Here is a 25626-nt window from a genome sequence, read left to right on the forward strand (position 1 = left end):
TTATGTAAAACTCTAAGCCCGAACAAAGAATTAGGTAATACGAGTATGAAGTAAATAAACGTAATTAAACAAATTGCGGTTAATAATGGTTTTTCTTTGACTACATCACAAGAAATTGTTAACAAAAATAAAGTGCAATGCTCCTATTATCAGCGTTAGCGTTTTGGTATGCAATAGCAAGCATCTTTGTTTGCAGCCCTACGGTTGCGCGTCACTTTGCAATAGGTTTTTGGAAATTAAAGGGGTCGTTTGTCCCTTACTTTGCTCGTAAATAATTTGAACTTTCAATTTTTTAAATGAATTGTTTCTCGGTATAGAAATTATTTGGGTTCACGGTTAGCTCTATTAAATTTTATATTTAGACTACACACGGAAAAAATTTGCTTCTCAGGGATCTCGAAATTGAAGCTTATTTCTTTTCCGGAATGTAGGAAATAAATAGAAAAACAAACATTTTCCCAGTCACTAATCGAATTTGGACACTTTTAAATTTCCAAAGTAGTAACAGACTATTTTTAACTAATGCTGAAACCCTCCTTGGCCGCTTCTTCTTTTGCTCCTGTGTACCAGCCACGGGAGCGATCTATTATGTGTTGGAGGTCGGAGTTGTCCATCCTTTGATAGATTTTGTCGGCCAGCGATCGGGTGTGCTGCGAGGGTGTCTATTTGCTGGTCCCTGCCTGATGGTGGTGTTGAAGACGAAGTAGGGGGCTCTGGTTATCGTGCGCAGCGCGATGGATTGTACCGCTTCCAGTGCGGTGGAGTTGAACTTCGAGACATACGCCTTCCAGCCTGCAGATGCGTATATCAGCACGGGGCGAACGTAACTCTACACAGGTGTACCTTCGTTCTTGGCGCCAGCGCTGGGGATGATAGTTATAGAGGGTACAATCTAGATCTTTCCCTCCGTCCTTTGGCGATCGTGTCGGCTACGTGTTGGGCGAAGTTTAGTCGCTTGGCGCTTCTTGTCTGATGAAAAACATTTTTGAAATCCCAACTCAACTCAATATGAAACTCCCAAAGCAACAATTACAAGAATTTCTTAGAATCCCGTCCTAGCGCCTTATGACTTCGATCGTGCCCTTGAACTCGAAGAATTGAGTTAAGGAGCAGCGTTTCCAAACTCGCAAGGAACTGAAAGAATTTGTCACAGCTTACCATCATTGGCAGCAAAGTTTTATGAAGAAAGTATTCACTTATGCGACAAATGCCTCTTCGTCAGGGTGAGTAACCTAGATGATACATTCTTTTTTGGTTTTTATCTGTATTCTCTTATAGGAAGTTTACCGGAAGTTAAAAAAATAGCCTTCTGTTCCACTTCGTTTGAGATCGTTCCTCGGAATACCGTAGTGCAATTACTACAAATGGATTGAGCACAGGGCGTTGGCGAAGGCGTTGGTGTCTACCTATATATTCGATGGTGGGCCATCTGCATTACTACAGGAAAGACCACTTGTAAGTTAAGGTAGACAACTTTGTTTCTACTACATTACAAGGGTAGGTACTTCCTGAAAAGGGATGAACATTGCTTTCTTTTATTTCCTCCCTTCCTAAATAAACTTCACAATAGTACATAATACCAAGGGACTAAAGTGTGCGTTTTAATCCCCAAAGGGGCCTCGTACTTCAATAGGTATTTCATCGCAGATAATGTGCCATTTTATTGACTTTTTGTAAATAAATAATGCGCGAAAATTTTTGGAGTAGTCATTTTTTGGTAAAGTGCAAAGGCTATTCTTGCCTATAAATTAGGATGAAAAACGTATCAAGTGTCAAGTGTCAAGCGTCAAGCATCAAGTATCAAGTGAGAAGCTTATGAGATTTTAAGAGAGATTTAAAAAAAGTGATTCAAAAAAGTCAGGAGAGATCCAAAAAAGTTAGTAGTGAATCAAAAAAGTTAGGAGTGATTCAAAAAAAGTTAGGAGTGATTCAAAAAAGTTAGGAATGATTCAAAAAAGTTAGGAGTGAATAAAAAAGTTAGGGGTGATTCAAAAAAGTTAGGAGTGATTCAAAAAAGATAGGAGTGATTCAAAAAAGTTAGGAGTGATTCAAAAAAGTTAGGAGTGATTCAAAAAAGTTAAGAGTGATTCAAAAAAGATAGGAGTGATTCAAAAAAAGTTAGTAGTGATTCAAAAAAGTTAGGAGTGATTCAAAAAAAGTTAGGAGTGATTCAAAAAAGTTAAGAGTGATTCAAAAAAGTTAAGAGTGATTCAAAAAAGATAGGAGTGATTCAAAAAAGTTAGGAGTGATTCAAAAAAGTTAGGAGTGATTCAAAAAAGATAGGAGTGATTCAAAAAAGTTAGGAGTGATTCAAAAAAGTTAGGAGTGATTCAAAAAAGTTAAGAGTGATTCAAAAAAGATAGGAGTGATTCAAAAAAAGTTAGTAGTGATTCAAAAAAGTTAGGAGTGATTCAAAAAAAGTTAGGAGTGATTCAAAAAAGTTAAGAGTGATTCAAAAAAGTTAAGAGTGATTCAAAAAAGATAGGAGTGATTCAAAAAAGTTAGGAGTGATTCAAAAAAGTTAGGAGTGATTCAAAAAAGTTAGGAGTGATTCAAAAAAGTGATTCAAAAAAGTTTTTTGATTTAAAAAGGAATGTTTCAAAAAAATAAAAAAAAATTTTAAACTTTTTTATTGTATTTCTCAATAGTTACATTTGTGTAATTTTTAATAAAGTTTAAATATAGATTCTCTTTTTAATTAAAAAAATTTCGTTTACTTTAATAGTTTTCATTGTTTTTTTGCTGGGGGAGACTGTCTTGTGTTGAACTAGTGCCAGCTGCCAGCAAAGTGCAGTTAGGGCAGTACAATATTATTCTAGAGATGAACAAATGTAATAAGTTTCTTTTTTTGTATTACAAAGATCTTCTTGTAACAGTGATAACTTAAAAAATAAATAACTTGATAGGTACGTATATTTTGTTCTCAATTGAAGCTACTAGTACTTAGTGAAACACCATAGTCACTTTGATTGACTACTAGTAGCTACCTTAGAGTAATCCTCGATGACGGATGGACCGGAATGATGATGACAGCGCCGAATTCGAAGTGGTGATGGTAAATAGTACTCACCCCTACAACAATAAGATTATCCAGTAAACGTGTAGACAGGATTTCATTGTCCTACCTAAGAATGTTGGTCTTTGTTGACAACTGCAGAGTTGACTAGTTCCTTCGGTCTTCGCATCGGAAAAGTGTCGTTGTTTTAGAAGCTAGCGATGGAGGTAGGTACTTACTGCTTAAGACCGGCTAAAAAGTGAAGTCGGATTAGAATAGTATATTGAAAGACAAGTGTTACAATGCGACCTATTGTAATACGACCATCTTGTGGCACGAGTGGCGACGCGAAGCGTAGCCACGAGTGTCCGCAAGATAGGAGTATTACAATAAAGCATTGTAACACGCGTTTTTCATACTATTTTTTCTATTTCGGTGCTTTAATTTAATTAAAAAAATCATTATCAGAAACTATAGGGAACATTAGAACTAACATGTTTTATGTTGGGAACACTTTTTATGCCGTTAAGTTTTAGGTTGGCAGCGTAGTAAGACTGACATTTTGAAGTTCAAACATGGAAGTACCCAACGAAGTACCTACTTGTACTAACTAGTAACTGCCAACTTAAGAGATGAGTTACCAAAAAAAAACGACTACAATCACTGTCTTTGTACAACTGTTTTCGGCCGAAACAGTTGTTACAAAATCATCATTGTGACACCGAAATAGAAAAAAGATCTTTTGATGGGTAAGTATATGTATCCCAAAATAGCTGATATATTTATGAAATAAATCAGATCAAATCAGTTGAATGTGGCCTGTAGAATCCATAATTTCAAACAGTTCCAAGATTGGGCTACTAGATCAAAAGTTACAGCCCTTAAAATTTTCTTTAGAAATTGGTTTCTAGTCCATAACTTTTGATTGAGAGGTCTAATCGAAAAAGTACGATTCGTTTTGGATTCTACGCACCAAAATTAATAAGAAAAAGTTTTTTCCCGAGAAATTTTGGTGTAGTCGATTTTTGGTGAAAAAGGAAGGTTATACACTGCCTTTTTTTGAGGCTCTAAAAAAATTGTCTTAGATCGACCGGGAAAAAAACATTTTCTTATAGAATGTGGCCTGTAGAATCCATAATTTCAAACAGTTCCAAGATCGGGCTACTAGATCAAAAGTTACAGCCCTTTGAATTTTTTGTCGAAATTGGTTTTTTGCCCATAACTTTTGATTGAGACGTCTAATCGAGAAAGTACGAATCGTTTTGGATTCTACGCACCAACATTAATAAGAAAAAGTGTTTTCCCGAGAAATTTTGGTGTAGTCGATTTTTGGTGAAGAAGGAAGGTTATACACTGCCTTTTTTTGAGGCTCGAAAAAAAAATTGTCTCAGATCGACCGGGAAAAAACATTTTCTTATAGAATGTGGCCTGTAGAATCCATAATTTCAAACAGTTCCCACATCGGGCTACTAGATCAAAAGTTACATCCCTTTGAATTTTTTGTCGAAATTGGTTTTGTGCCCATAACTTTTGATTGAGACGTCTAATCGAAAAAGTACGAATCGTTTTGGATTCTACGCACCAACATTAATAAGAAAAAGTGTTTTCCCGAGAAATTTTGGTGTAGTCGATTTTTGGTGAAAAAGGAAGGTTATACACTGCCTTTTTTGAGGCTCGAAAAAAAAATTGTCTCAGATCGACCGGGAAAAAACATTTTCTTATAGAATGTGGCCTGTAGAAGCCATAATTTCAAACAGTTCCCAGATCGGGCTACTAGATCAAAAGTTACAGCCCTTTGAATTTTAATAATTTCCATAAAATGATTAACGTTCGACTGTACCTTACTTTCAGACTTGCGGTGAGACGACCCTGGTGGATGTTGCGAAGATGATTTTACTGGACAAACGGGTGCCAGATGTCCTTTCTTATTGCAACGATCACAAGAATAGTCGCGGTACTTGCAGTCTTTTGCCATATGGATTGATCGCCCACAAACCGTCATTTACCACGTAACTTGTGGCGGCTATCGGGACTGATATGATGAAGGTCGGGTTCCCCTATAATAAATTGTCCAATCACTGTTTTTGAAACTAAATTCTGGTAAATGTCCAACACTTGCGGCACTGACAGCCATTGTTTAACCGATGCACAATTTATTTGTAAATGTTAACAATATCCTTTAAAAACCCTCGTCGCGAATTTTGTATTTGAACGGAGCCAGAGAAGGAAACAAACATGTTACTCTACACAGCGTTTATTCTATACTGAATTGTACGGGGAAGTCCGATATCAATTTTGGGAAACAACTGGGAAACTTTCAAACTTTTTTGAAACCTTTAATTTTTTGAATCGCTTTTTGAATTCCTTTTAAACTTTTGTGAACCACTTAAACTTTTTTCAAATCCCTTAAAAATTTGTTTGAATTTTTTATTTTTTGAAACTTGAATTTTTTTGAATGTATTTTAGTATTAAAAAATTGACTGGACTAACAACTTTTTTGTATTTTGCAGACATGGTTTCCTTACCGCACTTTTCGCCGTAAACTTCCACAGAGAAAAAGATGACCACGAAGATGGCGTTAGAACAATAAAAATATATTTTTAAGTGAATATAATTTAAATTGTGATTGAAGGTGTACACTGTGTCTTTGTTAATAAATTTTCACCATCAAAACTTTACTTTACCACTGCTCTATTTCTACAAAGGGCAACCAAAGTGATGATGAGAACCCTATATGAAAATGGAGGTAGAACACACCTGTGTATTTGAGCAACTCCATTTTGAATTAGAAACCTCCATATGACAACCTTTTCTAACGACTGGAAAGTGGCACCGGGATCGATTCGATGGCCTACCACCCCATCTCAGGCATCTTGGCCTAAAATTAAAATAAAAATAAAGATGTAGGTAATGGAAGTACTTGACGCGCCTGTGTATTCCGTTCCAAAGTGCTGTTGGGTCGGTTACAGCCCCTTGAATTTTTTAACGAAATTGGTTTTTTGTCCATAACTCTTGATTGAGACGTCTAATCGAAAAGGTACGAATCGTTTTGGATTCTACGCCCCAAGATTTATAAGAAAAAGTTTCCCCAGAAATTTTGGAGTAGGTTTTTGATACAGATGACGCCTGAGATGATGCGTCTTTTCGTTTGATTTAGTTACATCTAAGCACAAATTTGGATTCATTTACTGTTCAATGTCTCAAAAGCAGTTTGGTCGCATCAGAAGGTCAGTTTAAAATAAGTAATGTCTGGAAAAATCCCTTTTGATGTACCTACTTATTTGCAAGAAAAATGTAAAAACTTACCCTTTACACGTGGAATATAAACAAGTTTCATACGAACGCAGCACATGCAGCCGCACTTACTGACGATTCATTCGCAAATGACTAATATAAGTACCTACTCGTACATACATAATCATAACTGTAATGGTGATAAACAGGTCACCCGAACACGTGCCTAATTATCCTTACATACAGGATGGTGCACCAAAAAACATCCACTCTTAGGAACTGGGGAACGAAGTGGTTTTCACTAAACGTGTCACCACATCAGATTATTTAATTTATTTAAATTAAAGTTGTGAAGCAAACATTATATTGCTACTGAAACGCACAAAATGGACAAAAAACCGATTTAAAGAAACGGCAAATTGAATTTTGTTTGTAACTTTTAATGTAGTCGCAAAATCACGAAAATTTTAGATTACACAGCCCAAAATATACAAGAAAATTTCCTCTCCCGGTCGATCCGAGATTCCAGCCGTTTTCCGACAAAGTTTGGAGGCAAGAGTATACAGGTTGTTTCGCGTAAACCATTACGTAAAAGTTTTCAGATTCTCCTTGACACATTAAAGGATATTCATTTGCTGAATTACATTAAGATCCACTATTATCATTTATGTAACCCTATTTTGTTAATTGATGACATACTCTAACGACCATTGCAATGAATGGCATGAAAATTGTATAAATATATAGCATGCCTATAGTAATGAACCATTCATTCCTGTACGTGTACGATCACCAGAAAAGGCCGAAGTGTACCTGCGGTAGGTGGGCTACAAATTAAATCAGCTTCGCGGTCTAATAAGAGAACTATAAAGTAAATTATCATTGCAACAGACAAACATTGTTTGAAATAAATTTATGACCGATGAACATGTACGAACGTACATTACTCATTGCCCGACACGCGAAGTTGCTATTTAAGTAAAGTAACCGATAACTTCAATTTTACTTATCTATAGAAATAATTTGATATCTGAAATGCCGAACATGAAATTCGGTCATAAATTACGCTACCATATAGAGATGGAAGTTAATTTTTTACAAAGTAGCTATATTTAAGGATCGAAGTTCAGGACTTGCAAACTTAAAATAATCTATTATAGAAAGTTTAGCAAATTTCGTATTCTTGTCGCTAAGTTTTCTACAATTAAAACCATTTTAATCCACTAAAAGACTTTCGGAAATTAATTTTTTCTCCCCGCACGAAAAAAGTTTATTTATTCTAGAAACTTTACACGTAAGTCGATTTAGTGAGAGATTACAACTTTTTATGAGAGGATAAAGTTATTGATATTCCCAATATTTCGATACACGCGCAACGGCGGTAGGATTTAGATTTTCGGGCTTAATTCTATAATGTGATTCAATTCGCAGAGCTCCACAAAGACGTTAATTTCGCAAATGCCAACATGAACAAAAACTGGGATTAACTTGGATTGAAAGGAGTATGGCGGAAATTTCGTATAGGTACAGTTAAAATGTGCAGGAAATTTTGGGAATGTTAGTCTGAAATATCAAATTGGGCGATTTAATTTTACTGTGAAAGTTTTCCATCATAAGGATTTTTCGAAATATGACGCCTTGATTTGAAGCGTTACTTCAAAGAATTGTGTTTGCTCCGAAAGTTGAAGGTTCACATTTCAAGTTGGAAATTTAACCCCTATAAGGTTTGCCGCAGTTGATGTTTGAAGGTTCAAACGTGAGCACTGCATCGTCGTCACTTCCGAGTGATTGCAATTTCAAGCTGAAAGAACCTCAACACTTCAAGCTGAATTCTCGAACGTATCAACTCTGAACCTTGAGGTTTAATTAAATTCTGAAGCTTAACATTTAAATGAGTAGACAATTTTGGAACGCCTGGGAAAATAAGGATAAAAGTATCGTTTACCTTAGCGTAAAATTCCAATTCCAAACAGTTACATGTGTGTTAAAATTCAGACCATTACTTTGGACTGTGTGCCTAAATGAGACGCCATGATTGGGTCGAAAATTAAGTTCCCCACAAATTCGCCGTTTAAAGGACAAAACGCAGTGGTTTTATAAAAAGAAAAAAAAAACAAATTCCATTACTTTGGACCTTATACCAGAAACTGACTGAAACTCTTTCTGGCAATTTAAAACCTTACAATAGGAAATATCTCACAAACAAAAAATGGTCAAAACCGTTTCTAGGATAGAAATGGACTTGAAACTTTGGTGTCACTTTCAAGTCGAGGTTGCTAAAATGCTAAAACGCGTGTGGTGCTTGTTTTAGTAACTATTTTAGAGTTACGTTTCAAAAGAATCCAAAAACAAATCTTTTAAGTACAAAATTCATAGAAAAACTTTAGAATTTTAAAAAATCTCACACAGGACTACAATCTACAAACCGTTTATTTTAATATGTTATCAAACTTACAAGAAGCAGAAGCATCAGTAGTAAATTTTGGAAATGTCTAAGAAGTTTTCAATACCTATTTGGGAAATGTTCGAGTTGAAACAATAGTTATTTATTATACAAGCACTTTAGTTTATAGCAGAAGCCATATGAATCATTATAACACTTCTGAAAATTCTGTAGTTGTTAATAATATACTCGTATGCTATATAATATATAGGATTGCTCGATCACGAAATTTTTTCAATTGCATTTCATTATTCATATTATGTTAATTCTAATAGGTCCAAATGGATTTTGTAGTTAGGTATTTAAATTAGAAACACGTCTACAAGTCGATAAATTCTTCTTCAGTGTTTTGCTTATTGAAAGTGTCGTTCGTGTTCTTCATCTTCCATGAAAATTACAGCTAAATCAGTTATTGCAATTGCATTGTTTATGACACTGGCTAAAATGAGCGCCAGTTGAGTGTAAAATGTTATAACACTAAATGTAAAAACAACTTAGCGAATTATAACATTCAAGTCTGACAGCCAGATCCGTTGGTGGTCATATTAGGGTGGGGGCACCATCACGATTAGGGATCAGGCAAATCCTATATTATATATCATCCTTGGGTATTCAATTTAGACATCAAAAATAGCAAGTTTTAGTTTCTCCCGTCGTTTCCATGGAAACAATATTGTATTCTGCTCTAAACTTCATTTTATATAGTGTTCCGCGTCCCATTTTGAATAAAAATGGCAAATGTCATTGCAATGCACAATGACTTGTTTCACTTTATTTACCTTTGTGTCGTTAAAGTGATCACTATCTACTCTTACTGTTAAAAAGATAGACTTAGGTTACTTATTCAAACGTATTAAAATTTAACATCTGCTTTGGAATAATTTTTATAATGTACATGTATTCGAATTCGAACAATCTGTTTGATAAACCTCACATGGAAAGGAACCCAAGAACCGGTATCTGGTGACTGATCTATTTCTCCACTTTTGCCAAGGCCAATAAAGACGAATGAATTTACTGCAAAGTCGAAAGTGAACAAGAGGACGCCTGGTTTGCGGCTGTTGTCGCACAACATGGCGATAGTTTCTGACCTCGTGCTTGAAGTCCCACAAAACTAGGGTTCAAATCACGATGCCAGAGTAGAAGTTAAGTTCGAGGTTCTGTGTAGTGTATGATTGAGGTTTAATTAATTAACTTCAAAGAAAATTGTTAGGTATTATAAAAGCGGAAAATAAAAACCCAATTAATGAAATAAAAGCTACGGTAAGTAATTAATTGAAGTACTGACCGTGATCAAAGACGGAGCGAAAAATAGCTTGCGCACGGCGTAACTGTTAAATGAAAACTGATTTTGCGACGTGGATGTTTCCCACAAAATCAAAAGTGTGAGGTCCTTGACCGTGCGTCGCATAATGCGATATCAACAACCTTGCAAAAGTTCTCCCAATTATTTGATATCGAAAACACTTTACCGTTGAAATTAATTACCCATGCTACCCCGCAAACGCACCATTAAAACAATAGTGACGGAAAAATTATAATTACGAACTTTTTGATTACGGGTTTACCAATTACGAAGTAATAAGAAATGTACCCGACTAATCTGCAAGTAGAACGTGATTTCTTTTACGGGAAAAGTGAAAACCCATCTTGTATTTAGAAATGTTAGAGGTTCAACACTTTGGAGCTTGTATTCTTGAAAGTGACTCACGGGCATTACGTTTGGGCCGAAAATTTGGGGCCCCAATTTGAAAATATACCGGTTGTATGGAAAGGAACATATTTCGTCTGTTTGAGATTCATATATCCTTATTGGATTATAAAACGGTGCTTTTGAGCCGAAGCTGTCCCAACATTTCCTTGAGTAGTGTAGGTACCACAACTTCTCTGGTGAAACTCATTGGAACGTTCCATGAGTTTGAGGTTTGGAAAGGTTTCAAGCTTGAAGCGTTGTTTCCAATTTTGGACCGAACGTGCTCAAAACTTTGAGCTGTATTATTGTTTGTGGTACAAGCAAACATAGCATACAAACTTGAAAAATCGTAAGGATTTGAAAGAAAGCTCCAAAATGTTGGTTTGCATGTACCTTAATTTTGCAATGAGGAGCAGTGGTTCTATAGAAGTTGGGAAAATTGTATATGTTTCAAGTTCAAGCCATCACTATAGACTCGATATAGACCACTGCAGTGTTAGCGCTTTTATGGGCCAATAACGTCTTACTTTTTAACGTATAGGTGCCCTAATCTCCTCTAGAGATAATTATTGCGCAAAATGTTATCTGTTTGAAATTCAAGTTGGGTATACTGTTGACTATACGCTTGAAAATCACTCAATCTTATGGTTTTGGCGCTGTGCTTCGACCAAAAGTGGTTTTACGGAATTTAACTAAGATTGTCGTTTATATACGAGAGACGAGAAAAAAAGACGCCTGTTGTTGAAGTTCGATGCCGAACCGCTGTAGAAGTTTAATTTCGCCCAGTTTTGTGGCCGACTACGTTTTGAGTTGAAGAAGAACTGCAATCAAATTCAAGTTTTGTATTTCGTCTAAACTTTACTACGATTACGTTACGCCAGACAGAAGAAGCTGAAGGACCAAGTTTGTGCGTGTCACGGTTCATCAGGTGTCTGTGGTCTCAATTAGTATAATTAGTTATTTGAGTTTACGAACCTTATTTGGATATTTTGTCTAGAAGAAGAAAACTGTTTCAGTTGGTAGTTTATTGTAATATTGTTCTGAGCATTCATGTCCATTTTAACAGGATTGTACCTATTTATTTTATCTTGTGTGTGTAAAATAAAAATTATCTGTGTAATTCACGCAAGTTGTGTGTTAATTCGAAGTTCAAACCCTAATTCATTATCCGACGGTTCATGTTCAAATTACGACTAATTTGAGTGGATTCTAACCCAAAGTCCATTTTTTGTCTTAAGGTCAAAGTCAAAATTTAGTTAGTCCGTTTGGAATTGAAGGATTTTGAGCTTGTTCGCTGTCTGTCGGGAATAGAAAACCGAACTGAGGTCAGGATTGAATCATTTTTCTGTATGGAATGAGGATCTGTACCGGGAAAGTTATAATTCTGGAGCGAGCTAGGTTTGAAGCGTTTTATGTATGGTCCTTTTCGCCGGTTGATTTAATTTGCTTGTTAAACTTAGGAGTATTGACGCTGCTCGAGGACCAAACCCAAGAATAGAAGCAAATAGAACCCACATCACAAATTAGAGTGAAGGGCAGTGGTGGTAAAAACTGACGTATTTAGGACAGAATTTGAGACAAGAGTAGTAAATGGTCAGAACTTAAAATGTGCGACTCTCGGGAACGGATTGTTTGGGGTGGGCACTGAGAACAAAGGGGAAGTGGTAGTTACATTTTCACAATTACCTATTTTATATATCTAACAGTTAATCAAACCGGAACTACATTTTTTAGACATTTTCGTTTTTTCATAGACAGAAGTTAGCATAGAGGAAATGTTAGCCTCTGCATAAAAGGCCTGTTCATCAGATAACGCGACCTTTTTGTAGCGTTATGCGTTGTTCGTCATAACTTTCCGAGCATCCGTCTACTTGCGAACTGTTCACGTCTAGCATTTTTCTCAGGTTATTGTTGTACAAAAGGTTTCAACCCTCCTGGCGATTTTTGGGAGCAACAAGGGAATTTTGCTTGCAGTTGGAGAAAAAATTTACTGAAACATATCGACTTTTAGACAAAGTTGGTGATAAAGTGATCGTCAATCAGTGCAAGAAACCCTCCAATCTCTCTACAACAGTACAGCCCTCCCATTTCCGAAAATTGAAATCCATGCCAAAAGAGCGCTGTTTTGGCACCACTAATCACGCTAAATCACAACCTCGCCAGAACTGAATTGGAACCACAGCTTGGAAGTGAATAGGGGAGGGGACCAATACTATTAAAGTTCTGTTATATGATGAACAAGCCTGTAAGCCTAAAAATCAAAAAGAAACAATTTAAACTGAATTACTGAAATTTATTACGCAATCTCTAAAATTTAGCATATATACAATAAACCATCTATATTAAAATGATATGGTTAATTAACAATATGCCAATAGATGAATTGAGAACTCTGGACGGTACTTCACAAATAAAACTGCATTTACAATTTACATTTAGCAACAATTCGTCTAATCCTTACATGCTGCTGCATTAGACTAGAACTGTAAAAAATATTTCATTTACATAAATTAAAAAATACTCTTACGGTACAAATTTTAACAATCATCCATCCAGCGGAATATGCAATAAATACCTACTCAAACTTTATTCAAAAAATACTGAAATCTAACACACAAAGATCACTAAACGGTGCACTATTTCACTAACAGTATAGGATTTGTCATGCTCATGGTGAGAGTTACATTAATAGTGCTCACTTCCTAACTTTGTTATAAATTACACTTAGAACATCTACAGCTAGCCTAATAAAGTAGAAACTTTCTCCTCAAACGCACCCCATTTAATAAACAAAGAAAATCAATATCACATTATTTTCGGTAACCTCAAAAATTCAGTCTTACTTCTTTGATAGTTGACCAAATTTGTTTAAAATAGTTTTTTTTTAAGAAAAATATTTTTTAACTTTCCCTTTTATAACAATGAGGTGCAATATTTACACATTCTGGCGGAATCACAAGTATTTGTTTTTAAGCTAATGTATTAGGGGTAGTTCACCTGTTAAAGAGCGCTAATGTGACTACAACTAAAAGTGCTCTAATACTCGATGATAGCTTCTGTGATGCGTTGTAAGGATATGAAAGGCCTTCCGTGTGAAAGCCTTCTATGTGAAATCCTTTTTGTCTGCAATCTTCCGCGCTGAAGTCCATACAATGCATCTGAAACAGAATGTTTGATGTAAAATAATTGTAGGCGGAAAGATATAAATAAAAAAAAGAGATGAATCCAAATTTTCTTTAAGGCGATCACGTAAACGTAGTAATTCGTAGGGGTTTGCATTTTAGATATCTATACGCGAGCATTATTTATCATCTTGCTCGAATTTCCCTTACACGTTCAATAATCAATATGAATTGTTTTACAAAAGGAAAAAGAACAGACGTGTTAATTACACCAGTTGAAATTAATGACGGCACTTGTAAAACCATCGCGTGTATGGAATTGGGTTATTTAAGTTTAATTAATTTCTTATTACTTATACAGATGCTATCAAACTAAAAATTATGGCATTACGTTTCTAGTGAACTGCAGGTGCCGAAATAAAAATTTGGTACACAATTTTCAAATGCCCTTTTTTGTAAACAACGGTAATTTTTCTTTCCCTGTACAAACCTTCAGGGAATCAAGGGTAACCGCGATTAACAATTAAGTAAATGAATTGTAATGGAAAACTTAAGTAGGCTGCTGAGGATTTTCTCGTACCAAGACGATACTTAACAATATTTTTAAGAAATTTTCTTTACAAGAAGATTACTAGAAAAAGAATAGTTTCCATAAAGAATTTCTAGGATAAATTCAAAAAATTGTCTCAAAAAATTTTTGAAGCGGACATTACCGAGATGATTTCTACTGAAATTTCCAAGAAAATCCCTGATGGGTAGATTTCTAGAGAACGGTTTCGAAGGGAATTTCTATAGTAGGATTTTTAAGAAAATTAGATTAATTGCTACACTTAACTGAAAAATAGCAATTTGCCAGTAAAACTTTTAATTAGGATAAACTCCCGATTAAAGCCAGCAAATGTCAATTGAAAGGATCAGTTATAAAACTAAATTGTATGTTAGGTACAAATCTAATAGTCTTGTGCTTATGGACGTTTCGTTCCGCGAAAGAAAAACCGAATGAAAAGGCGACGAAATCGCTCCCTCGCACTGAAATGAATGTAATTATTCTTTACAATTAACAAGATCCTCGTAATAATTAGTATGAATGGCCACGGTCGCATTAATATTTTTCTATGGGCAGACACGAATTATTTGAAGTCACGTTCGTTTGATGCTTCTTACCTTAATCATGGATGAGGCCATTTGATCCAGAAATCTTCTACTAAATAAGGCTGCGTCTTCACCGCAGGACCTCCTAATTGTTTGCGTATAACAATTAAGGTACTCTTGGAACGAGCTGAAACAGAGTAAATAATTGAAATTCGCAAAAAATTTACATTACATAAATCTGAGGACATATATTGCTAAGCGTGCGTACAAAAAGGTTTTCCATGTCATTTACATTAAAATACGTACAAACATTTTTGCATTCGGTTTCCTTTAATGTTGACCAACCGCATCCCATGCTAAATTCGACCCCGTTTTTTTAAATTGAGAATAATTACGAACCGACGCTCATCAATACGGGAGTCAGATACAAAAGAAAATTTGGACCAAGTTGTACAAAGTTATAATAATACCGAATACGTATATCTTCTTTATTATCCCATTACAACTTCCGGTAGAATGAGGAGCGATTAATTTTGAACGTCTTGTTGGTTTTTGTTCTTTTCACAGACGCCCAGACGACGCTTTTCAAATGTTAATACCGAATTATAAAGAGGGGAGTTTGTTTCACTATTGTTACATTATTTCACTCATTAAATATTGCCCGAAATCACCCTTTTCCAGTCCGAGAGTGATGCGCTTCCATTTTGGATCACGTTCAAGGCGACATAAAAATAGGTAAAATTAATGCGGTATCGACCTTTCCGTGCGAAACTGCCAAAATTAAAATAGGCGGTCTTCGCGAAGTTAGAAAAAATCGTAAAATTGTCGATTACGCAACTTAAACATTTATTGAGGTCGGAATAAATTAACAATCTCCGGAGAGTTGAAAAACGTTGCGTTGGTTAAAATTTGAAATGCGTTAATCAGTGCAAAACTAGGACTCATCGTACAGATGAAATAGCTAAGAATGAGAAGGGTACAAACCATCTTGTTAGACTGTGTCATTTAATTGTGGGTAATGAATAGAACAAGGAAGCAGTGAAAGTTGCTGCTAAGTAATATTTTGGAGACTTTGGTGTAAAATGGCTTTTAGTTGAATTAATTTGCATTAGAATGGGCTTGTTCTACTGTTAACAATTATGAATTTTGTGACAGTCTTTCATAACTTCATATGCTGGATGTGGAAGAGACTTGTACATAATTAAGGGATGCGTCATATTATTATACTACTATATAACATTTCTTCTTGCATGTCGATGTTTCCATGTCGCCTTGGCGATGATCATCAAGTTAAAAGCTCCATTTTAAGGGTGAGTAAGGTGTCCAATTTCTTCAATTCGTAAGAATGTTTCCAAGAACATTAAACAAGGGACTTCTAGGAGGGGACAGATTCGTATGATGATTCTCAAACAGACATCTGCTTTTCTAGTAAGACTTTCACGGAGATTTAGAAAGAGATTACTAAGATTCCCATAGATTATTAACTGCTACAGCAGAATTTCTTAAACATGCCATAATTTCTAACTCGCGAAGGGTTGCATTTATATGCGCAATTGGAGGGTTATTTGTAGACATTTTAGTCCTATTCAAGCGAAATATTTCTGAACAGTTACAACCCTCACAATGAAAAATTCGCTGCAGCTAGCACAGATGTCACCCGCGCACCGTATTCTGCCCTTATTTTGTCCAAGAATATGTGTAGGCTAAATTTGGTTCCAATCGGTTCAGCTATTTAGCAGGAAATGAGAGTATACAGACAGACAGACCGACATCGTCGAGATTTTGTTTGATTCGGAGTCCTGGTGCATCAAAAAGTGTATTTCCCTAAAAAAAAGTGGGAGGGGAGGCATTTTTGGCCCCAGTGCAATCCCCCCCCCCCCTTATTATGTTGTCAAGAGTGTGCTGATTGCATAACAAGAGACACAGCTGTCATATGTCAAGTGGTCCGCGTATCTACATTTCTTGCACGTTAGTGAGGGGGGGGGGGTAATGCCCTGGGGTAAAAAATGAACCACGAAGCCACGAAGAATAAAATTCATGTGGTGCTTCCGGTCCCGACTTCAGAAATTTTTTATGTTCCCTCCTGGTCTTAAGCACTCATCGTAATTACTTTTTTGATTCAGTGGTAACTGTAAAGAAGAAGTGGAAGGAACTTTCTGATTCCTTGTCGGATATAAAGCACCCTAGAGCAGTAAAAGGAGACGTCTCACCTGTAAAAGATGCAAGCATGGCTATTTGGGACACATTACAGACTACGCACTTGCATTTTCCAACAACTTTTGAAGAAGTAAAGTCAAACACGCAACAATTCTGGAGTAATTGGAGTTTCCCGCCGCTTGTTTTTGCTTCCAGTGAACGACCTGACTAAGATTGTTTGACACTACTCCCACCAAGGAAGATCTTTCTTTATATCGCATTGGATCAGGATCTGCATCGACCTTAATTGCTATTTATGTCGATGATCTCGTTATTTCATCAAAAAATCAACAAATTGCCAATGATCTGATATCTTTTCTTAGTAATAGATTTGAGATGAAAGATCTGGGAAACATTCGATATTGCTTAGGCATTGAATTTGTCCGAAATAGAGATGGAATTTTTATGAGTCAAACGGGATATAAATGTACTTTTGAACCGTTTCGGAATGACTGATGCCTACTCCAACGAATAAGTTTGACACAAAATCCTATGCTGGGTCATGTTTGGAGAAGGCCCAATATCTTGAGACTCGAAAAAACATAAGACGGTGGCTTTTCCCTCCAAAGAAGCAGGGCATATGGCTCTGACGAAAGGAACTAAGGAAACCATCAACTTTAAATCGTTTCTTATGGAATTAGGAATAATTTGTTTCAATAAAATAGTTATCTATGAAGATAGATATATTTTAGTCACAGGCGATCCGAGGAACACAACTATGTCGTGCACCTTAAAACTTACAACCTTTCCAATAGAAAATTGAGATGACAGAGAGAAATTGCTTTAAAAAAATCAGTAATTTTAAATTGGCGAAGGGTTGCAATGAGTAGTTCGAGGGTTGTTTGTAAGAGATTAATCGAAATTCTCCAACAAATTTTGAAATCATTCTTGGTAACCTTTGAAGTCCTAGACATGTTAAGAACACTTCTGAATCCTAATATAGTTCTTAGAATATGCGCAATATAAGTTTAGGAAATTATACTGTTACGTAAAGGGTTCTAGGTAAATTAATTTCGTTATTTACCTGTCGGTAACTGTGGTCATTTGATCAATGACACTTTTTGAAATCTATCGAAGTGTATGTATGAAAAGACGGTTTTATAAAAGTCATCCTCCCAATTTGTGATAGTTTTTCTTTAGAAACGAATGAAACGAAGTCTAAATGTGCAGAAAATGTGGAAATTGAGAAGTATTTTTTTATTGCTTTACTTCGAGAGTTGTTGAGTTAATTAAAAACCCATACACTCACGGCAAAGTTAACAAAAAAAAGGGAAAAAAAATGGGAAACTGCAGCAATATTGAAACGTGGGTTTTACTAATTAACTTTTGGAAATATTGCGGCGACCTGTAAAAATTTTACAAGTTAGTAATCTAGTAATTTCATTGGCCAGAATTAATGCGAAGTCTCTGTTACATGGATAACATGATATTTTAGACATTTCTTCAAGATTAATTTAAGAACTACGTTTACTATTGTTTACAGATGAGTAACAAATAAAATATTGTACATTATACGCCAGGTAATAGTTTTTACTGGCTCTAGGAGATGACAAGCTCGCCTAACGGCTCGCTAGTCAACTTCTCCTATCGCCAGTAAAAACTCACTTACCTGGCTAATAATGTAAAATACTATTACATCCCCTTTACGCCCACAACCGTCGATTTTACGTAACTGATTGAAGGAAATATACACTCACCAGCACACGCTTTTTAGTCCGTCGTCCGCCGGCTCCCTTTTCGCCTTCTGATACTTGTAGGCGGTTTCCGCGTCCGTCTTGTTCCTGTGATGGTGGTGATGGTGGTGGTGATGATGGTAGCGGTTACGCTGCGCCGCCTCCTCGAGTTCTTGTTGCTTGTTCGTAGCTGCTTGAATTTCGGTCATGGCAGCAGAGTACCTGCTGAAACAGACCTCCGTATCGCCCGCGACCCTCTGCATGCAAGGGGCGTGCGACAAGAACTCCTCCTGGTAGGTGCCGTTCCTGCAGAGGTCGTTCGCCATTGATGCGGTGCCGTGGAAGAGCTTTCTGAAGTGCTTGCGTTGCTGCAGATTCATGCAGAGTCGACTGTATCCGTGTATGCATGTCAGTGACTTTTCCAGATCCCTGAAAATGAAATGTGTGTGTAACCGCCTAATGAGAATCTTTTTATTCCCCTTATTTGCTAAGTACACGAAAAATATCGCTCAGCCGCATAAAAAGAGCTCATTAATTTAGGAGATAAGTTGGCGCTGACTTGGCGTGCAAATAAGAGTTATACGTTCCGTGCCCACCGATGGAAACTTTCGCGAACTTACATTGTTATTTTTTTCGGGGGTCTTAATTAATATTTGTGTGTTTTGTATACAATCCTAGTTTGTGGAAGTTTTAAATAACGTAAAACAAAATATTCGAGTTTTGGAAAGTATAAATAACGAGGCAATATTTTCCTGACAGCTTTATTTATAAGAAAAGAAATTCGCGGAGAAAACTTTTCTAGTGCCTTTAGGTCAGAATGTACTTAACTTTCCCATACATATAAACAAGTCCATCAAAAACTTTTTAATCTAACAGATTTTCTCGAGACACATTGTTTAAAATGTAAATAAATCAAGTTGGCAATTGCAATTCGAAAAAGTTGAATATACGATTTCGCTAAAGCTCGAGGCCCGGGGCGGATGGGATCATTGCGAAATGCACATTCACTTTTTCTGAGCTTCTAATATGTGAAAAACAAACAACCGCAATTAAATTTTTATAAAACACACCACAAGGGCTAAACTTGCCTTAGAATGGTATTCTCGTAAACCGTGGAAAAAGAAGACTGCTACCTCATGGCATCATATGATGGTGGCAGTTTCCGTGCTTAAAAAAGTTGGTCAGCACACGTGAAGAACGAGAAGTTTAAATCAGGAAATCGGAACAGACCAAAAAGGACCAAAGAAATCAGAGCTTAATATAATTGAAGGGTTATCCACTATTGTAAAATATACACGAACACGTTAAATGCATTGAATTACTGATAAACACCGATACTGTATACTGCATATACATGCATTTGATTTTAAAGTAAAATTTTGGTCGAAACAATTTCGATTGGGTTGAGATTGTATAAAAATCTAAGTTATACACGAAGATTTGGGGATTTGAAAAAGTATGTTTATTGAGAATACATGGTAAATACGCGATGCAATTTTCAGGTAAAAAAATGGACAAAATTAGTAACTTACGCAGATTCGGACCTTCAGACTGCAGTATTTATAAGGGTCTATGGACTCTCTTACTAATTGCGTAATTTTTTGATAACTGCATATGGTAAGAGTAAGTTTTCTGAAAGTTACCCTCGTTTCCTCCGGCTTGCTTCCACCCGCTAAACGGGGGAAAGAAGTTAAGTAACGTGAAAACCCACTAAATCGCTACTAGCGGCTCATGCTATTGGACCGATTTTTTGAGTTGGTTGTGGTCTTAAATTGTTCAGATAACAGTGGTTAGTTAGAATAATAAACCCTGCCACATACCACCAAATCGGTGCCACAGCGAAATAGCGAGTTTTAGTAGGTTTCGCGTCACTTAACACTTTTCTCCAGGCTATAGCAAGTGAAGCAAGGGGAACGAAGTGAAGGAGAACTTTCATAAAATACTTACCTTATTCATATACCAACCGTCACGGAAAAATCAGCTAGTTACTAATTTTGTCTAATTTAGCGCAGAATTATTCAAGAATTCTCAAAAAGCACGGATGCCGAAAAATGATTTTTCGCAGAGGTTTGTAAAAAAAAATCCTATAGAAGTTTCAGGCTGCTCAAGCATACTGACCCGAGCCACGAGAGTTTTTTTTATTTAGATTATTTAGAAAAGACTTTCAAAAACCTTTGGCTAGTAGGAAATTCTTACTGTTACCATTGAATAATAAATCTGAATAGAAGGTCAGTGAGATAGGAGAAAAGGTGGCCAGTATTCATTATCTAGAATGTGCTGGTATCGTACGGCAAGTAACAAAACGTGATTAAAGGAAACTCTTCAACATTTTTTAATTCATACAATATAGCCGAGATACTCACTTCAAAATGAGTAGAGAGGTGAGAGAGAATGTTTTGACTACGGTGACATCATGCCATTGATAAACTTACGCACGTCGGTAACTGGATACCTTTGATACAACGATCGTCTAAATATAGTTTTCAGATGAATATCCGACTTAATGTTTTAACAAATTATAAGTTCTTAATTCAATAATAACAGCGTTGTTGCAGAACGTAAAAAGTCAATTATTGGATACAAGATAATTAGACAACAATATGCTATGATAATATGATAAAAGGTCCGTTCACTTAGCCAAAAATGAACTAATTTTTTTTACGTATTGTGCCTCAATAATCATTTGTGCTCAATAGTGCATTTATGCGCACCGTTTGTGCCTTTTTGGTTTTGGAGATAATAGGACAAATCAAATGGGGGCAACTTAAATCGTTATTTTACATACGAAATTAGATCATTCACTATAGTAGTAGGCGAGAGACGCTTTGTAACCCCAAGGCCCATTCTCCAAACGAGTACCTATAACTTTTGTTTGAAAAGTTATTTTAAAATTTTGTTCCTTAACTCATCCAGTATGTACACAACCAATTTCGTGGAATTCTCTCCATTTTCGTTGTCCGGCCAAGAATTGCAGTGGAACTTTTTTTTCGAATTTTCAAAAACTAATTCCAGATTCGTGATTTTTATGTTCAAAAACCGCCAGGCACCAAATTTCGTCGAAGCAGGGGTGCGCCCTTCCGTGATAGGAAATTTGAAAATTTTTTTCAAAATCGGAAAGGGCATACCCGAAAACCTAATTAAAAACGTGTCACTTATCATTGTAACTGTTGTGTAGTGATTGTTTCAGGTACGGTGAAAATTTTTTTGCGGTTTTAGGTCACTAAGTAGGTCTATTTTAAGAATCCGCCCAAAAATGTCTGCAAAAAATACAAAAATTAAATTTTTTAAAAATATGGGCATGTAGCACATCGATTTTAGGGTTTTGAAGTTTTCTGAATTTAAATTTTTAGTTAAAAATGTTTTTGGGGGCATTTTGGAGGAGTGGGGGGTGTTTTTAAGGGGTGGGTTTTTATATTTTTTCAATATTAACGTGTCGTACATCGATTTATATGTTTTTATGGATAAGGATCCCGAATTCCATATCAAAATGGAGGTACAGCAAGTTATTCAATGTTAAAAAAGTAGAACGACGCCGACAGACGGCCCGAAAATAACATAAAACGCGCGGTACGCCTCGCCCGCGCTGCACGACATCATTTTAATAAAAAGATAATAATTTTGACGCTATCTTGTATATCTTTCTAGGATTTATTCAAAAATCATACTTTGACATCAAAATTGTAATCTCCACCCCAAGAAACCTATAAAAAGACGTATTGCACTTGTTATAATTATTATCTTTTTATTAAAATGATGTCGTGCAGCGCGGGCGAGGCGTACCGTGCGTTTTATGTTATTTTCGGGCCGTCTGTCGGCGTCGTTCTACTTTTTTAACATTGAATAACTTGCTGTACCTCCATTTTGATATGGAATTCGGGATCCTTATCCATAAAAACATATAAATCGATGTACGACAAGTTAATATTGAAAAAATATAAAAACCAACCCCTTAAAAACACCACCCCAATCCGCCAAAACGCCCCCAAAAATATTTTTAACTAAAAATTTTAATTCAGAAGGCTTAAAAACCCTAAAATCCACGTGTTATATGCTCATATTTTTTAAAACTTTAATTTTTGTATTTTTTGGCCGCCATCTTGAATTTCTCAAAATGCTCAAGGGTGTCAAGGTGGCATTCTCAAAGTAGACATCCTTACGAACAAAAACCGTCAAAAAATCTTCACCGTACCTCACTTCCAGGTTAAGCCAAAAATCCCAGTTTGGCATCCAGACTATTAGGGAAGCGATTTAAGAATGAAAGGACACGGTTCATTTTTGGGCTAATGGGGGGCTAAGTGAACGGACCCTATGATGTATGTTCTCTTGATTTATTTTTTGACGGTAAAAAACATTCCATTGAATGCGATTGACGACTGCGTCTTTTCTCTTGCTATGGAAATTCATAATAGCTTTGAAATTTCTTATTCGATCCGTAAACTCGAGAACTTAAGAGGCCGTTCTCAGCATACGACTAGGAAAGCGCTTCAATAGAAATTATATGGGTCGAATAGCGTGTCTAGGTGTGGGACTTAGTATAACATTTTGAGTAAATTGGATTCTATACCGTGTTGTTACGTTGTTAGGTGCCGATGTAAAGATAAAGGACACATCTATGCCTCTATTGTAACAGATTTTTGATTTAATACTCGAATTTTGCATAAATAATTGTAGAAGTACTTGATATTTATGGTATTTTCAGGTGCCGTAATTATTATCTAATATTTAAAAAATATCAAAAATATGTTACAAGAGAGACGTAGAAAAAGGTTTAGAAGCAAACGTGCCGGCATGGCGTTTTCGAGTCTTCGTTTCGTAAAAGTGCAATACAATTTCTTTCATGAAGCCGATTTAAAAAACCTTTCATTTCACATCATAATAGATTATATTGCACTTCTCTCATTTGAATTTTAAAGTTGTTGTTTAAAGTAGTACTTAATTCCAAATTTTGTCTCAAAAACATGTTATTTGTGAATTTATATACGGAAACAGCAATTAAACAATATCTGTAAATGCTCGCACAACTGAGACTGACAGTATATTGCATATTCTGAAATATCCCAAAACATTGTCTATAGGTACAATAATAGTAAAGTTTAATTTCGATCTTAAAGTCTACATAAGGTAAGATCGTTGGAATCAAGATTTACTTGTAAGTTGATAACTTTGACGTCATTTCCTAAAGAGGTGTGCAAATAATAACATGTATTACGTAAGCATAAGTTTGTAAATACAGAGATAATATTGCAATACGATCTTCACCTGCTGTTACAACTCCCACGCAGTCTACGAGATAAGTACGCGAAAGTAGCGTCATCTAAAGAAATCTAATCACTTTGATTCAGTTGAGTAGGTGGTATAAAACCTCGATTAAAATTTAGTTACTTTTGATAGTTATAAATTCAATGCTTTTAATAAGCGGAGTTTGTCCCAGAGGGCAACCTACGGAGAAACTCCGTTAAAGTGGACCCTTCAAAAAGCATTGCGTTGTCTTTCTATTCAGATTTATTATTCAATGGTTTTGGAGAGTGCAGAATAAACAAACTGGACGCGGTAAGAGTGACTGAAATAGTTATACCACCACCTCCCACTTATCTTATTATACTATATTTGTGTATATTTCTGTGACTCAAACCTGCTTCTTTCGTCGGTCGATTTAGAAATCATGCACCGGAAGCAACAGCAATTATATGCGCCCCTAAGCACAATGGCACGGGATAGGTATTTCAAATCAATCTCGAACCATGGCATAAACCTCTCGCAACATGTTATAAATAATAAGACAGGCATCCTACAAATAAACCTCTGTTTGAAACGTTGGATCACACAGTCTTATGAATGGTAAGAGTAGATCTATATAAGAGCTAGGAGATTTAGCTGACCTGTGATCGTGCGTTAAAATTGAAACAATTTTGAGGTACTGTTTATCGATAATAACAATTTATTTTCACAAATACAAATATTACTTAAAAATTAATTCAAAACATCACATTTCCAGATTTTATACATTGTAATGAAGGTAAATGACCCAGTGTTAGTTACTAATTAGCATTTATAAAATATAGGTAGTATCATACAGGTAAAGCAATAGCAATGGAATAAGAAACGTAAATAGGGCAAATCTGTTCTATTACAGCTTTCCGAGAATCGCAAAGAGATGCTTATCGATACAATTTGTCATCCTAAGAGCAGTTTGTCCGTGCGACTCGCCTGCTGGAATATTTTTACAACTAAAAACTGCCTGAGTCCTTATCTCTACCCCGATAGGAGTGTTGTCATCTGGTTTTCCACCGTAATGCTTTCGAGCGGCAGTACTAATTCGTTTCACTATTTTGTCAGAGTTGAAAGTACCATCTTCATTTTGGAACTCTATTGATTTCCAGTAGCAGAAGAAAAATAAGTTAAACTGGGTATCGTTTTCAGGAAGAAATTTGTCGGAATCATTTGAAAGGATCGATTCAATGTGACTTCTGTCGAGGTTCAAGTCCTTTATGCATTTTACTACGTCGTCGGGAAGATCCATCCCCATTGCCTATAAATAAACAATAAATTGATTAAACTGATAATTATTGCGAATGATTTGTCTTTACCAGAGAAGCGCATAGGAGCAGGCAGATTGCAGTAAAGGTGTTCATGGTGGCAGGTGTTGCAGTTTACAGTTGTAAAACTATTCTGTTTCAAAGTTATAAAATCCACCGATTATATACGCAAGTCGTGTTTACCTTTATATGAAGATAGGATATGATAGGATAAGAATTTTGTCGCTTTAAAAGCTTTACCAGCTTCTCCTTTTCTAGTCGGTACTAGTAAAGTAGTAAAATCGTTGCAGTTTCGATTTTTTTCCTTGTATTGTTATTTATTCCGTAATAGTGGTGTTTATTACTTGTTTGTCTCAAACGGCATCTATGTTGCGTTCTTTTTGCTCTCTTTGATGCGATTGTAGGTTTCTTCGATACTGTGATATCTAAGTTGTATTCATTTTTAGTCTATTTATATTTTATTGGAAGAGTTCTGTTCTTGACTGTTTTTGGAGTAGTTTTATGTCATACAGTATGTAAAACGCCGTGTCTATAGTCCCGTTAATAAACGGTGATCTATTGCGCTCCCGTCAAGCGATTTGAGGTCATAAAAATGACGGCGTTAATGGAAACGCTAAGCGCACCACTCGTCTGGCTTCACTA

The 25626-nt window shown here is 35.9% G+C and overlaps 2 protein-coding genes and 1 long non-coding RNA gene across 5 annotated transcripts; all 3 read right to left on the reverse strand.

The window, feature by feature from the left end:
* Positions 1 to 2664: 2664 nt before the first annotated feature.
* On the reverse strand, positions 2665 to 10004 carry LOC116160488. Of its 3 annotated transcripts, none has more exons than XR_004143231.1 (6): positions 9961 to 10004; positions 5753 to 5873; positions 4841 to 5052; positions 3235 to 3247; positions 3126 to 3177; positions 2665 to 3072 (listed from the first exon to the last, which is right to left on the reverse strand). It is a non-coding gene; the product is annotated as an uncharacterized LOC116160488 (long non-coding RNA). The 3 variants fall into 3 exon arrangements; XR_004143230.1 differs by having other exon boundaries at positions 4836 to 5052; XR_004143232.1 differs by lacking the exon at positions 9961 to 10004 and adding an exon at positions 6302 to 7064 and having other exon boundaries at positions 4836 to 5052.
* A 2644-nt stretch (positions 10005 to 12648) lies between these two features.
* Positions 12649 to 18905, reverse strand: LOC116158988. Its single transcript, XM_031471874.1, has 3 exons — positions 18473 to 18905; positions 14652 to 14766; positions 12649 to 13523 (listed from the first exon to the last, which is right to left on the reverse strand). The coding sequence occupies exons 1-3, from the start codon at positions 18826 to 18828 to the stop codon at positions 13359 to 13361; spliced, it is 636 nt and encodes a 211-aa protein (XP_031327734.1). The 5' UTR covers positions 18829 to 18905; the 3' UTR covers positions 12649 to 13358.
* A 5554-nt stretch (positions 18906 to 24459) lies between these two features.
* LOC116160542 lies at positions 24460 to 25626 on the reverse strand. Its single transcript, XM_031473765.1, has 2 exons — positions 25036 to 25626; positions 24460 to 24977 (listed from the first exon to the last, which is right to left on the reverse strand). Exons 1-2 carry the CDS (start codon positions 25078 to 25080, stop codon positions 24576 to 24578), a joined length of 447 nt encoding a protein of 148 aa, XP_031329625.1. The 5' UTR covers positions 25081 to 25626; the 3' UTR covers positions 24460 to 24575.

The sequence above is a fragment of the Photinus pyralis genome, unplaced genomic scaffold (genome assembly GCF_008802855.1).
Source record: "Photinus pyralis isolate 1611_PpyrPB1 unplaced genomic scaffold, Ppyr1.3 Ppyr1.4_LG1, whole genome shotgun sequence".
Lineage (NCBI taxonomy): Eukaryota > Metazoa > Arthropoda > Insecta > Coleoptera > Lampyridae > Photinus > Photinus pyralis.

Bases quoted from the DNA above. Each gene is read 5' to 3' on its own strand.
- LOC116158988 (XM_031471874.1), bottom strand. From the start codon at position 18,828: ATGAATCTGCAGCAACGCAAGCACTTCAGAAAGCTCTTCCACGGCACC. The intron at 14,767-18,472 runs GTGAGTGTATAT...ACTCTGTTTCAG, and splicing joins GGACTAAAAAGCGTGTGCTG to CTCGTTCCAAGAGTACCTTA. The intron at 13,524-14,651 runs GTAAGAAGCATC...ATTCTGTTTCAG, and splicing joins TGGCCTCATCCATGATTAAG to ATGCATTGTATGGACTTCAG.
- LOC116160542 (XM_031473765.1), bottom strand. From the start codon at position 25,080: ATGAACACCTTTACTGCAATCTGCCTGCTCCTATGCGCTTCTCTG. The intron at 24,978-25,035 runs GTAAAGACAAAT...GTTTATTTATAG, and splicing joins TGCTCCTATGCGCTTCTCTG to GCAATGGGGATGGATCTTCC.